This window comes from Pagrus major, chromosome 7, assembly GCF_040436345.1.
Source record: "Pagrus major chromosome 7, Pma_NU_1.0".
In the NCBI taxonomy this organism is placed as follows: domain Eukaryota; kingdom Metazoa; phylum Chordata; class Actinopteri; order Spariformes; family Sparidae; genus Pagrus; species Pagrus major.
In genome coordinates this window covers 7103728-7117817 of record NC_133221.1, presented here as the reverse complement: position 1 = coordinate 7117817, position 14090 = coordinate 7103728, and the positions used below count along the sequence as shown (strand labels likewise).

General features: G+C 39.7%; 2 protein-coding genes across 2 annotated transcripts; one reads left to right on the top strand and one right to left on the bottom strand.

Annotated features, from left to right (window-relative positions):
- Positions 1-2196: 2196 nt before the first annotated feature.
- fitm2 (fat storage inducing transmembrane protein 2) lies at positions 2197-6120 on the bottom strand. The gene is made up of 2 exons (XM_073471140.1): positions 5938-6120; positions 2197-4682 (listed from the first exon to the last, which is right to left on the bottom strand). Exons 1-2 carry the CDS (start codon positions 6108-6110, stop codon positions 4073-4075), a joined length of 783 nt encoding a protein of 260 aa, XP_073327241.1. The 5' UTR covers positions 6111-6120; the 3' UTR covers positions 2197-4072.
- Positions 6121-10773: 4653 nt separating this feature from the next.
- On the top strand, positions 10774-13251 carry r3hdml (R3H domain containing-like). The gene is made up of 7 exons (XM_073469683.1): positions 10774-10825; positions 10936-10950; positions 11139-11485; positions 11798-11916; positions 12005-12107; positions 12675-12790; positions 13119-13251. The coding sequence occupies exons 1-7, from the start codon at positions 10774-10776 to the stop codon at positions 13249-13251; spliced, it is 885 nt and encodes a 294-aa protein (XP_073325784.1).
- Positions 13252-14090: the final 839 nt, after the last annotated feature.

Sequence of the window (14090 nt, the reverse complement as noted above, 5' to 3'; positions counted from 1 at the left end):
AAGTGGATTTTTAGCGCTGTGACTCAAATTTAATGTTAATACATGACAAGCACAAATTAGGGCTAGCTGTTTCCCCCTGTTCTCAGTCTTTATGCTAAGCTAAACTTACAACCTGCTGTCTGTAGCGTCACATTTAACAGAGTGGTGTCCATTTTCTCCTCTGACTCTCAGCAAGAGTGTGAACATTTCCAAGAATGTTGAATTATTTCATTAACTAACTGTACACCTCGCACACGATAACACACACACACACACACACACACACACACACACACACAGACACACGTGCGCTCAGACTCAGTTTATTTAGAGCACCACAGATCACACAGCACACACTGGTCCACTGTCACTCTTAGCTCAGATGTTACAAAACTTGGGTGTTTGAAAAGTTACACTTGGCTGAACTGGTGGTAAAATTGTAAATTCTGCATCTATGGCACAAAAGTGTTGCGTTAGGTTTAGGGTGTATATTTCATTGCATGGGTACTTTTCTTATTGTGTTAGCGTTTGTGGACACTGAGGATTTTGTGTCGCCCAGAGGCAGAATTTATGATCCCTACCGCACAATCAAAAACCACAGATTTCTAAATGTTCTGTCGCTAATTGTAACCTTTGAATCACCTGCACTGTACAGTGTGTTGGAGATGGTCCCTCAGCAATACTGAGCGAGAAAAATGGACTTTACCGCGGCTTGTTTGTCGCCGACTCCTCCTGACAGATGCAAAGATTGTTTTTACAGATAGATATTTTTAATTATACATTGTCTCGTTTATTTTTTTCTTGCTGAATTAATGAGCTCAAAGGTTAAATAAGGGGAACAGGGGAGGAGAAGCTGACTCATCTGAAGGCTTAAATGAGTATGACGGGGGAAAAGAAAAAAGCCTTTCTCCCGGCTAGCCTCGCCAGCTGTCTCGTTGTTTGTTGATGCAGTGTACTTTTCTCGCTCCACACTCTGTCCACCCTTAATGGGAGCCTTTCTGCTTTTTTCTTAGTCAGCCCTCCAGGGTTTTACATGTTGTAATTCTGCTCCTGAACCGTGCGCTCTTTAGGTTTAACTCATTCTGTGAGGCGCTGCCTGGAGTTGTAAGCTGCTTTTGGTTTAACGGCTGGTTATACAGACATTTTTGCAGTGAGGACTCACAGTTCAGTGTTTCTTTCTGTGATTAAAGGAGGATAACTGTCAAGCCTCGGATAAGGAAGGTAATTTATGTGAGTTTTTTCAGTGAGGATGCTCCCTGTTTTCTCCTGCTACAGAAACTCGTCCCTGCAGGGGGTGATTAGCAGCGAGCTGCAGCTGTGGCAGATTATGTTGAACCAAAGACGATGATCAAATCTCCTTTAATAGCAGCAGTGCTGTGTCACATCTGATGATAAATCTGATTTTCATTCAGAAAGTAGAAGTGTAGAAGTTCATTGTGTCCAGTTTCATGTTTGATAATGGAGATGTGGAGAGTGAAGTAGAGCCATATAGATTTAACTGTTGGGAATCATCAATCCTTAATGCCTGGGAGACATTTGAGATATGCATTAAATGAAACAGGGAGGTTATTTGTTTAACTGTTCTTGAATGAGCAGCAGTGACATGAACCGCACAAAAAAGAGGAGAGAATTTTAAAATAGATACCTGAATTTTTCCACGATTGGAGGTAAGAAAGAGGACACAGAGTACTATTTCCTGTTGTGATTTAATCATAACATTCGCTTGTTATTTATGTTGACTTTTCAATGCTCAAACATTCACATATTATGTTAATTGACAAACAGCAGATGACACTGAAGGGGGGAAAAACGTCAAGAAACGTAATAACCAGCCAATCGTTGTGAACCTTTTGATTACTGCAAGCACATCTGTCACGACTCCACTGCTTCCCCCGACTGAAATCATGCGACCTGAGGGGGTTCGGATCTGTACTTCTTGGAACACACAAAGAGTTCAAGTCGAGAAATCCTAGTTGTGATTTGTGGCCATTATATTTCACAATAGTATTTTTTTATTTTTTACTTTTTATTTTTTATATTTATATATATGCATTTATTTATGGTGCTTTTTATGATGTTTGTTCATAAGCCTTAATTTATTCAGTTGCCATCAATGACAAAATAAATAATGAAAAATGGAATACGCTCATCCCGGTTTTTATTTCACCTTCACCCTCTTTGTTCTCAAGTTCCCAAACATTGCCCATGACAGGTTGAGGCTGTTGTTATTCTTTTTTATTGTCATTGTCAACAAATCCCACTTAAAAAACCACACATTTTTAAATACTTAACAGCTTACCTACCAATATCTGTAGCACTCAGTCTATTGGTTCCTAGTGAGAACTAACAGGTAACAAATACAAACTCAAGTCAGTTAAAACAGAAGTAATTTCCAAAACAAGCTGGGCACTGTAGTTTTCATAAGACGTCACTCACATGGGGGTAAATACAATTTGAACGGGACTATTTTCAGACGTGGACTGATACACATTTGGTGCTCTAGTGAGTATTTATGGCAGCAGGACTTTTGATGTGGGAGTGAAAATAAACTACAGCCTGTTTTTGGACAATAATAGAGCGTTATGGCACAAAGGAATGAGATTAATCATGCTTTGGCTGTATCTGAAAATACTTGTTCACGGGTTAAATTCAGTTTTTGTCATTTCAAGTTGTTGACAGCAAATACAATTACAACTGACACAATTAGTTGATTAATCATTTCATCAACTGAAAAATTACTGCAACTATTTTGATAAATTATTAATTGTTTTTAGGCACAAAAAGCCTCCAGTTTCAGCCTTTTAATCATCAAGATCTGGTACTTTTCATTGTCCTATGTGGAAGTAAATTAAATGTCTTTTAGCTCTGGACTACTGATTGGACAAAACAAGACATCTGAAGACATCACCTTGGGCATTAGGACCGGTGATGGACCCCTGTCACTGATAAGACTGGGCAATACATCGATATTATATCGTTATCCTGATATGAGACTATACATCTTAGATTTTAGATATTGTTATATCATGATATGTCATAAGTGTTTTCTTTTCCTGGTTTTAAAGGCTGCATTACATTAAAGTGATTTATAAACTTACCAGATCATTTTACTTGTACTTGTAAATCCCACTGTGTTAATAGTTTTTGAAAGCACCAATATTCGTCTCTACAATATTGACGCAATATTGATAGAGATATTTGGTCAAAAATATCCTGATAATTAATTTTATCATCCAGTCTGAGCATGTATGAAGTGCTTTTGAGAAGATTTCTAAATATCCAGATATATATTGTTTTAGTCACAGTTCAAAATAATCTGCAGAATAATCAGCAATAGAAGTTATTGTCATTATTTCCAGCCTTAACTTTTAAAACCTTTTAAAGAATAATACTAATGATAATCATAATCTGCACCTCGAGGCAAGTAATTTGGCTTACAACTACAGTTTAAATATGATCACACATTAAAATTAATTTAATTACATCTGCTATTCAAGTCCTACATCCTCTGAGCAGCCTTTACATATAGTGTTGACACACAGACAAACAAACTCCAAACAACATGTGATAAAAAATGGACAGCTCATTTAAATGAAATGCGGGCCCGGTGTAGTTACAGTGTCTGCTCGGACTTTGTTCTGTAGGTAGTTCCCTATAAAAACAATGAGTAGCTACTGTACATTGGTCTACAAAAATACACATCATCTGTGCTATACAACTGGAGGAGCTGTAAACATTCTCAAGTGTTCCCATTCATTTGTCTAAAAACTGATTTCTCTTAGTAAAGCACAATAAGGCAGCAAACGGGGGAGACAACGGTGCAGCAAGGGAGCCACAGAGGCTGGAGGTGAGAGGCTGAAGCTGTGCAGCAGAGCAGCATCTTGCTTTTATCTCAGATTACCAAGAGTCATTTTGGGAACAGCAGCTGCCAAACACCATGGAGGAACTGCAAGTCAGTCATCCTGTACAAAACGACCTTTCAGTGAGGAGGGAATAACTTAAAATAGCGTGGGCTGCTTGGACCTGAAGACAGATAACATCAACTGTAGTGTGTTGTTTGTTGGATGGCTGTACAGGAAAGTATGACTGCAGCTTAAGCGTGCTGTTTCTGTTCTTTTGGGTGACGCTGAGGAGGGAGACCCGGTGACAAAGGTTTTAGATACCAAACTCGATATGTCAGATGCCACCCCAAGAAAGCACATGCGGTCCCTAGCAACTTGTGAGACATATCATGGAAGTAAACTGAGGTGCAGGCAAACATCCACATCCAAATGATCAGTATCAGATTCAAGGCCACGTACAGCAGGTTTAGGACCATCCTGGGCAGTGAAGAGAGAGCTGCTGTCTTCAGTGAGGCCATAGGAGCCGTTTCCTCTATGATGAAGAGAGCAGAGTAGGCCAGGATGAAGGAGTGTCCTGAGATGTCATACCCGTGCCAGTGGAAGCCGGCCCGCCTGCAGCTGACTTTGGACGTGAACTCCTTGCTGATAACATCCATGGTGTCAGTTTCATAACAGGAGCCGGTCACATCCTCGATGTAGAAGAAGGTCTCAGTGCAGATGTACCAGACGGCTGTTGCCACCACCAGAGACAGCAGGCGTCGGCCGAGGAAGTAAACACTTCTGTTGAAGGTGGAGTTGGAGAGGAGGAGGAAGGGTGTCAGCAGGAGCAACGTCCACCCCCAGGACACTTTGACGAAATACCTGCAAGAGAAGGAAGGCATTCACACTCGCACTTAGCAGTTAATAATATACTAATAATACTGTACTCTGCACTTTGAACCAACTCTGGGCCCCAAAGAAGTTTCTCCTTTGGGTATCAATTAACTTTTAAGTATTTACATATATGGACCCACAAAATAGTCATTTTCATTAGAGACTCATCTGGTGATTACATTCTTGATTCATCAATATTCCTTTTGTCAATAAAATACCAGAGAATTATGACAAATGACAGCTCCCACAGCCTAAGTTGACAGCTTCAGATGTCTTGTTTGGTCTGACCAACCATCCAAAACCCAAAGATATTTAGATTAGTATCATGTGAGACAAAGAAAAACATCAAATCATCAGATCTGAGAAGCTGGAGCCAGCAAATGCTTGGCATTCTTACTTTTAAAAATGACTAAAAGGATTATTTGGCTATCAAAATACATATTTTTTAACAGTATACAGTGGGTAGCAACTTGTTTAGTAATCCTAATCATTTTAACAAAAAGTATGTTCTACAAGAATACAAAGAGACAAGGAAAATATAAAATCGTTGTTAAAATAGTCTTTGCTTATTCCTACCAAACCCAAAGGGGTTAACTTCAAATACACTTTCCATCTAGTGAATTTTTGCATTTAAAAGATTTAATGGGACGATAATACCTCTGGTTTCAGTAAGAAAGAAAGAAAAACTGTAGAACATACTTTCTGAAAGTGAGAAAAGGGTGTGCAGCCACTGATGTCATGTCTGCTAGAGAATTCTAGGTGAGAATAATTGTGAGAATAATTTAGATTATGTGGCAAATAGTTAGATATTACTCGGTGAACATTATATAGAGAGATGTAGCTGACTGTTATATAAGGTTAAAGCGAAACCAATACTTCTTTTTTTACTGGGCTAACTTTTGCTAACTGAAAATCACCCTGAGTTAGCCTATCGGTTAATTCATAGTGATCTAATGTATGTTTTCTTTTGTAAATCATTGTGTTCATTTCTATGCAATTGAGGGGACATTTATCAGCAAAGCAATTAGCTACACAGCTTCAGTTTACCTTTGACCTACATTACTCCAGCGTTGCTTATTTTTATTTAAACAAGGTCTGCGAAAACCTGAAGAATAAGTGATGGCACTGTCCTCATTTTTGTTATCAGCAGGCCACCTGACAGTCAGCGACAGGTGTGTTCATCAATCCAGTGGTTCAGTTAACCTGAGCTAGCAAACAACACGTTAGCACTGACGCTACTTACACATTCAGGACATTTTTGCTGCTGCTGAAATAAGTCTGCGGGATGAGCTCCAGCTCCTTCAGAATCGACCCCACGACTGAGATGAGTAAGAACATCCAGTGGAGGTTTTGTCGGACGGCAGGTATCCTCCACAGCGTCACCAAGTTGTCCACAATGACATCTACCGCCGCCATGTTGACAACACTGACCGCACGAACCGGTGCAGGAGTGATTCTGACGTCACAGCGGCTCAGCCAATCAGGCTTCTCGGCCGGATGTTCCGAGCTCTTCTTCTTCTTCGGTGAAAGCCGGTAAATTCAGGCGCAATACCCCCACCTAGAGGACGACCAGCGTACTACCTCATATCAAATAATTATATTATATTATATTATATTATATTATATTATATTATATTATATATCTTACCTTTTACTTAACTACAGCTTTAGGTACTTTACAAATTAATTTTACGTATAAATCAGATAATGAGCTTAAACAATACAATGCACTATGGATTAATGTGCAATTGTGTTGAAGTTTTGTTTCTTTTTTATTGTTTATATTGTTCTTACTGCCTTTTAATTTTTTACTTTTTTTACTTACTATTATTACTGTTTTAATTGATGCTCTCTATTTCTGCTATTCCCTTTGCTGCATTAATAATACAAATCTCCCCATTGTGGGACTATTACTGATTATCTTCTCTTAAACTACCCACAGTAGAAAGAAAAAAAAGCCTCAACCAACTACAGCAGTAAAATACTACTTACACATTAATATAATGGAGTATTTTCATGGTTTAGTACAAGTAGAAAAAATAGATATTGTTTAAGTTCGATCATCTCATCACCTGCAGCCATTCCCAGCTTCCCATAACACCTCAACCTGTTCATGAAAGATTAACTACCACTGCAACATGTCATACATTTTCTTTCCCATCACTCATCTTAAGTATTTTTGCCAAGAACTAGTACTGTAGTTTGGCCTGCCTGTCATTTGGGCAGTGACAATATCCGTAACGGAGCAACAGTTAAGCAGTAGGAACAACAGTCGGCCGAATCTAATTCATGTATACTCACGTAATACTCATGTATTATTTATTTGTTACAATGACAGACTATAATTAAAAAAAGACAATGAGATAACTTTTAAAGGTATAAAATAAAAAAACATTCAGGATCATTGTTTGAAAAGACTCAGCTACACTGACATCCTCACACACACACACACACACACACACACGCTCCTGCTGTCCTGCTCTGGGTCATGTTTGCTCAGACGGAGCCTTGTCGTGTGGCATGTGGATGTAAGACAGGGGGTCAACGTGTCAGGTCTTAACGCTCTTGCCGGCCTCACTGCGAGAGACCGAATGCAGCCTCAATCACAGACACAATGCTGACAACTTGAAATTGTTGAATATGCAAATATTTGGGGATCTGGCTGGATGAGAGAGAAGCCAACTGAAAGTCGAAATTGGATTTTTGCATCTAAATAATTCATGTTTGTCCTCTGTTCAGCTGGAGACTGTTGTTCAAATTGAAGTTGTGTATGTGCTTGATTATGGTGATAATGTTTCTCTCACTTCACCTTAAAACCACTTGGAGCACAGTGCTTCATCACCAGGGAGATGCTTTTGAGGGATAAAACACATAATGCAACACTCTAATAAAGGCCTAAAGACTAGTGATAAAACAGATATTGACGAAACAGTGATTCAGTGATTTTAGATTGAACTGTGCTGCATGTTCAAACTGAGTTTGTAGTGTTCTCCCTTCAAATTAAATGAGTCACACACAATAGTAAAATCCCTTTTGAGGATTTTTAAACAATAATATTCAATAGAATGGCACTTGAAATTGTTTTCTTTGATATGGAACGAATGCCCATTGTGCATGTAAATAATATGTTTTTGTGGATTTCTGTTAATTTCACCATCTGTGAAAATAGACTAATAATTTTTAACTTGGGCCAACAGGCAACTTGACTCTCTCTGATTGATGCGATTGCAGTGGGGCAAAATAAATCTCCTCTTACAGCATCTGAAAGCAGGACAAAGTTTGTCCTTGATGCACTCTGACTTGGCAAACAAGCCTCTCCTAGAAAATACAATTTTCCAGGCCTGCCTGGTATTTGGCTGATTGTTCTGCAAGCACCGATGCCAGACTACAAACAAAATGCATCTAAATCAAATATTTGCATATTACAGTTAAGATTAATTTATCCAAAAGAACTGCGGTTTGATTAAAAAGTCTTCATACCAGAAACATCTGATGCATACTAAAATATTGAAAATGCTTCACAGTTTGCCTCTATTGCTGCTGTACTGCAGATATCCCGATGTGAACATGCTAAATGCAAACACAGAGAGGATCCTCTTTGAGAGTGGAAATCTCATGTAAATATGAGAAAGGGTGGTGAAACCTGACAAACTGTCCTGCAGGCTAAAGCTTTGCTGTGCAGAGTGGAAACTGTTGCTGTGAATTATTTAAAAAAAAAAAAAACCTGTCCTGACTGAGCTCTGAGATTATTCCAACACTCAGGAGGAGAAGCTGCCCAATGACCACGTTGTTTTACTGTCCTCCTGCCTGCTGATGCTGCAGACAAATACCGTAGTTTTTGTTGAGATATGTTTAGTCAACCTTCAACCACTGACTGATTTAATTCGAAAAGCTGTGATTCAGGTGCAAGCGCTGGAGTTTTGTGGTACAGTTACTCTGTCAGGAGCACTTGCTGCTGTTATTCAAACCTAGCTGACACCACTAAAGCGCCATGAATACTGTTGGTACAAAGTTTGCTTTATGTTCCCTCTCTGATAATTACAGGAGGCCACTGAGTTCTCCTCATCACCTTTCAGACACGACAAGGTCACAGCGAGCTCTTGTATGCAACCGCCCTGCAGCGTCTCAACCCAGACAGATGATGTCATGCTGCAGGGGGTGTGGGAGGGTCTGGGAAGTCCGTCTGGTCTGGTCTAGTCTGGGTGGAGAATGATCCTCTCCCAGTTCTGACCCATTTCAGCATGAGTTTTTTTTCTGACTCATTCCTGCAGACATATCCACTGATATACCACCTGGAAACTGTTTCAGTATTTTAAACAGGAAGTGGAATTAATAACCTAACTCTGTGAATTACAATATCAAATCTTTAATTCACTACAGCACTGGTTCTTAACTTTTTCGGTTGTTTAAAACACGAGAACAGAGTTCCTCAGTCAAACTCACTGCACCCTCTCCACCATCCATCATTCTGTCTGCACACCTTCACCAGTTTCACCCATTTGATGGATCTGTTTTATATTGCTGCAAAGCCTTTCTCCCCTCTTTGATGTGCAATGATAGAAACATTAACTATGTGTCAGAAGTGACACGTATGTGGCCAGTTCTAAATTTAAAATCCCCGATCCCACAAGTACAAGGGTTCACTTTCAGCAGAGAGTAATCCCTCCAGCCTGCACCGATGCATGATATGACTCTAAAGATATCTGACTAAACCAAGCAGATGAAATAATATTGAAAGAAAACACAACGATAATCATAATTAGAAAACACATGCAACTCTAAATTAAAAAAAACAAACTGGAAGAGGGTAAAAAGCACTTCATGTTGATTCAGTTTGCCCTTCAGACGAGTGGAAAAGCAAACCGGTCAAGCTCAAAGAGCAACAACAAGACGTGACCCCGGGAACTTTAAGTGCTGTTGACCTTTACAACGGAGGTCCTCTGAGCCTCTTTGATGGAGCCGTCTGTGCATTTTAGACACAAAGTCACAGTCTGACAGAGCTCTGCTGAGCCTGTGAGGATGTCTGCTGCGAGCCTTTGAACGGGCGACTTCAGAGAGTTTACCTGAGCGACCACAGAAACCCTCAGAGCCGCACTGTGTTCATTCAGGATCAGTCCACCTTGACTTCTCTATTGAAGGAGACCAGATTGAGTAATCTATGATTTGAGGATTTAATTCAGATGATAATCATGTGAATTGCATATAGTTTAGGATCAGTTGCATGAATACACGATTGCAATGGGTTTATAATCACATGATGGTAGCCAAAAAAATAAAAATAATAATGTCATAATGGCACCAGATGTCATTTGATCTTGTGTCCTTGCTTTTGTCCCCCAGTGTCACAGCTCTGGTCTCAGTGATCTCTTTGACCCAGGTAGCTGCAGATTCAAGTGGTGCAGTGTATCTTTGCAGTGTCCTCAGTCTGCTGTTAGACATGGCAGAGGATGTGTGGTCCTTCCTAAAAAGACAAGAGCTGGAGATGAACGCTGACTCGGCAGCCACTTTTCTCCTTTTTTGTTTAATATGTATTCTTCACCACAGTGCTCAGTGTCAGAGAGGCAGCCTCAATCTATGAGGTTCAACGTCCTAAATTTAATTTAAAAATATGAAACATTGGGTAATAGTTGATTTTAAGCCCCATATTTAGTATTCATAGGTATGGAATCTATAAGGCATGTGACACACTTTAATTGACAGTCTGCTCATTTGCAATGAAGCAGAAATCCATAAATTATGTAAAAATAATCAAAAGGAATAAATACGTTTGTGGAAATAAATAGGGGGAAAATAATACAAAAATAAATACATTTCAGAAAGAATAAATTCATAAATAAAATGGGAAATTAACTGTAAAATATTTTGGCAAGTATATAATGAATAAAAACAAAAAAATAATAAAGCACAGCTGTAAGGTTTTCATTGGAAACATTAAAAGACTGTACATTAATAAACTATTCTACAACGTACATGTAATAATGTGCTTGAAAATTATTCTATGTTTATAAAATGTGTATTTCTTATTAATAGGACAGTTTTAAAGTGAAGTGTGAAGTCAGACATGATGTTGAGCCCACAAATGACGACTGTGGCCAAGAAGAAGAAGAAGAAGAAGAAGAGGAAGAAGAAGAGTACAGGAGGGTTTCTCTCTGCCCAGTCAAAACTCTCTGCTACATGACAGATGGGCTTGTTTGCAGAGGCTCAGGTTGAAGTGAGGCTCTCCTCTGCTTCTCTGTGAAAGGATCCACTGATGAAGGTATGACACTCAGCTCTTTCCTCTTTTTGTGTACAAGTTACAAATAGAAGCTAGTGAGAATTTTCCTGAAGATAATTTATTCCCTGATGCCCCACGTGTGTGAAGATTTAGCTAGTTATTTCATCTGTTTTCTAATATTAATATATTCAGTATCTAAGAGCAGTTTTTGAGATACTTGTATTGAACAGCAAACCCGTCTGCTCCTCAGAGCTGTGCAGGCTCGTGGTGCAGCTGCAGCCTCCTCCTCCTCCTCAGGGCTCAGATGGGTGCTGCCTGTGTGCAGCTCCTGCTGGCTGCCACCCTGTGGATGAAGCCTCACATGGGAGCTGCAGCTGCAGCAGCTGTGCTGTCGAGCTCCACAGAGCTGCTCGACATGACCAGGGCTGGAGCTGAGACACAGTCAGACTTCAGGATGCTCACTGGAGCTGTCAGACGCAAGCGAGCCGTTTCATCCAGAGAGATCAACGCCCTGCTGGATTACCACAACAGAGTCCGCTCTCAGGTCTTTCCTCCTGCTGCTAATATGGAGTTCATGGTGAGGAGACACTGAACAGGGAAACACCAGGAACACATGGTAGTTTGGGTGCTTTTAAGTCAGTGCATTTTCAAATACACTGGATTACATTAATAGAGGTAAAAATATATTACATTTTTGAAAATAAGCCTTTGAGGCCTTCTACAGTAACGTTTCAAGAGGAAACTCAACCTAAGATCCAACATTAATGTTTTGTTTTGGGTCGTCTTTAACAGCCAGAAAACAAATCTAACACGCTTTTTATACCTTGGCATCTGATGACTTTAATTAATCATTTTAATTAATGAATCCTTCTCTGTCATGGCTCGACAGCAGTGGGATGAGGGACTTGCTAAGTCAGCTGACTCCTGGGCTTCACGATGTGTTTGGGATCACGGTCCATCACAAGCCATGAAATACATGGGCCAGAACCTGTCAATCACTACTGGAAGGTAGTTCAGAGCTCCATGTGAGAATCTTAAAATGATAAAAACAAAAAAAACAAACGTGTGCTGATTGAATGTGTGCTGGATGTGACAGGTACCAGTCCATCACTGATCTCGTCAGGTCCTGGTATGAGGAGAGGCATCACTTCTCCTACCCGAACAGATGCAGTGGATCTGTGTGCTCTCACTACACTCAGGTACAGTCGGCATGGATTTAGTCATTTATTGCGTTCAAGGAGAGCTTAGAGAAACTCAGTGTTCCCAACGATTGATGTCTAAACTGAAGATCTCAATGATAATAAATCTCCAAAAATTTATACTTCTATAAATATAGACAGATTAAATCACAAGTGCACTTCCCCCTAACTAAACACTGAAGACCATCAACATTTATTTCCCCCAAAACATTAAAAGACAGTGATGCAATGATAAGGCCATTTTGTGACTATTAAGGGACTGTATGAAAATTATAAGGGTGGCAGAGGAGGCAGAGAAAGGGAAGGGTTGTATATTTCTTTATTCTTGCTGATGGGGGGATGGTCTGGATCTTTTGGTCTATTTTTTTCACATACCAGGCTGTGTTTTATAGATGAAATCAAAAAGTCATCTTCCTAAACCCCCAGCATGTTTTGTATAGTCCCTTGCAAATGATGCCAAATATGCATATACATAACTAGTTTAGTTTACTTTAATGCAGACATACTATATGTATGGTTTGAACTCATGGAAATAAGCATCATGATGTGCTGTGTGTTCCCTCTCAGATGGTGTGGGCGAGCACCAACAGAGTGGGATGTGCTGTCAGGAGGTGCTCCAACATGTACGTGTTTGGGAGCACCTGGAGGGAGGCGACGCTGCTGGTCTGCAACTACTCTATAAAGTAAGAAGAACCTGAAGGAACAGTTCGACTTTTGGGGATAAACACAAATTCACTGCCGAGAGTATGCAGCGTCATATTTAGCTTGACACACATTAACACGCATTTGCCTCAATAAGTGTTTGCAGTGTATGTTTCTGCAAACCATGCATATATTGAAGGGGTTCAACATGGTTTCTTTTTGTTGCAACTTTACATTTTTAAGGGTCAGTTTTCAGTTTTATGTTGTGACAATGTTGTTGGGTTAGGTTTAGGCACAAAAAACATTGTTTCCTTAAAAATATAAAAATGCTTTAGAGCTAACATTACTGTACATTCATTTGTGTTTCAGGGGAAACTGGGTGGGAGAAGCTCCCTACAGGACCGGGAAGCCTTGTTCTGTCTGTCCGTCGAGCTACGGCGGCTCCTGCTGGAGAAACCAGTGTTCACCAAACACAAAACCCAGAAGACTTACAAGATATTAACACAGCATAATGTTTAAAATGTGTTTTAATGGAAGAGAAAGACCATGTAATCCATATAAAAATTTAACCAACACAGGGCCGCACAACAACATGATGCAGCTGTCCAGTTACCACTATGTTCAAAGTAAATCTTTATTAATGAATGTTTATATTTTCATCAGTTTCTGCTCCACATTTTACAAAAATCTAAATAAAGTTACAACACAAAAACACTTATTTTTGTTACTTTTGAGATTATTTGCACTTTTATTGATGAATTTGTTGGTTTGAGTGACATTTAAGAGGCATTGACCAAAACTTAAAGCACTTTTGTTGTACAGATGACTTACAGTGCTGTAACCTTGAATGTGTTATTGACGCTTCCTAACCTGATTTAATATCTTCTCTGCTTAGTCATTCAATAAAACTCAAACGTCTTTAATTCACGGTTGTCTGTTTGCCTGACTGAACGTTCATTAAGTTATAAATAACTGATGACGCTGTAAATCCCTATAAATAATCTGCTGTTCACGACATGTGTTTATTCGCTGCTGCTGCTGCAGGAAATTTTCTGTCCTCCATTTCACCTCATTACATCCCCCAGTCGCCCCCTGAGAGACTTCCTCTGCCATAAAACAGGAGACTAATGCTGCTTTATGGTCTAAAATACGAGGGAATCAGCTGTGCCTTCCAACAAAATCATGAAAACACACACACGCACACACACACACACGCACACCATGGCCTCTCACAGCAAACATGTAAAATATTTGATATGGAGACCATTTCACCCAGGAAACAAACAAAACCAGGCTCAGCACTTTGGCGACTGGTGCAACCATTTATTTGGTCGCTCTTTA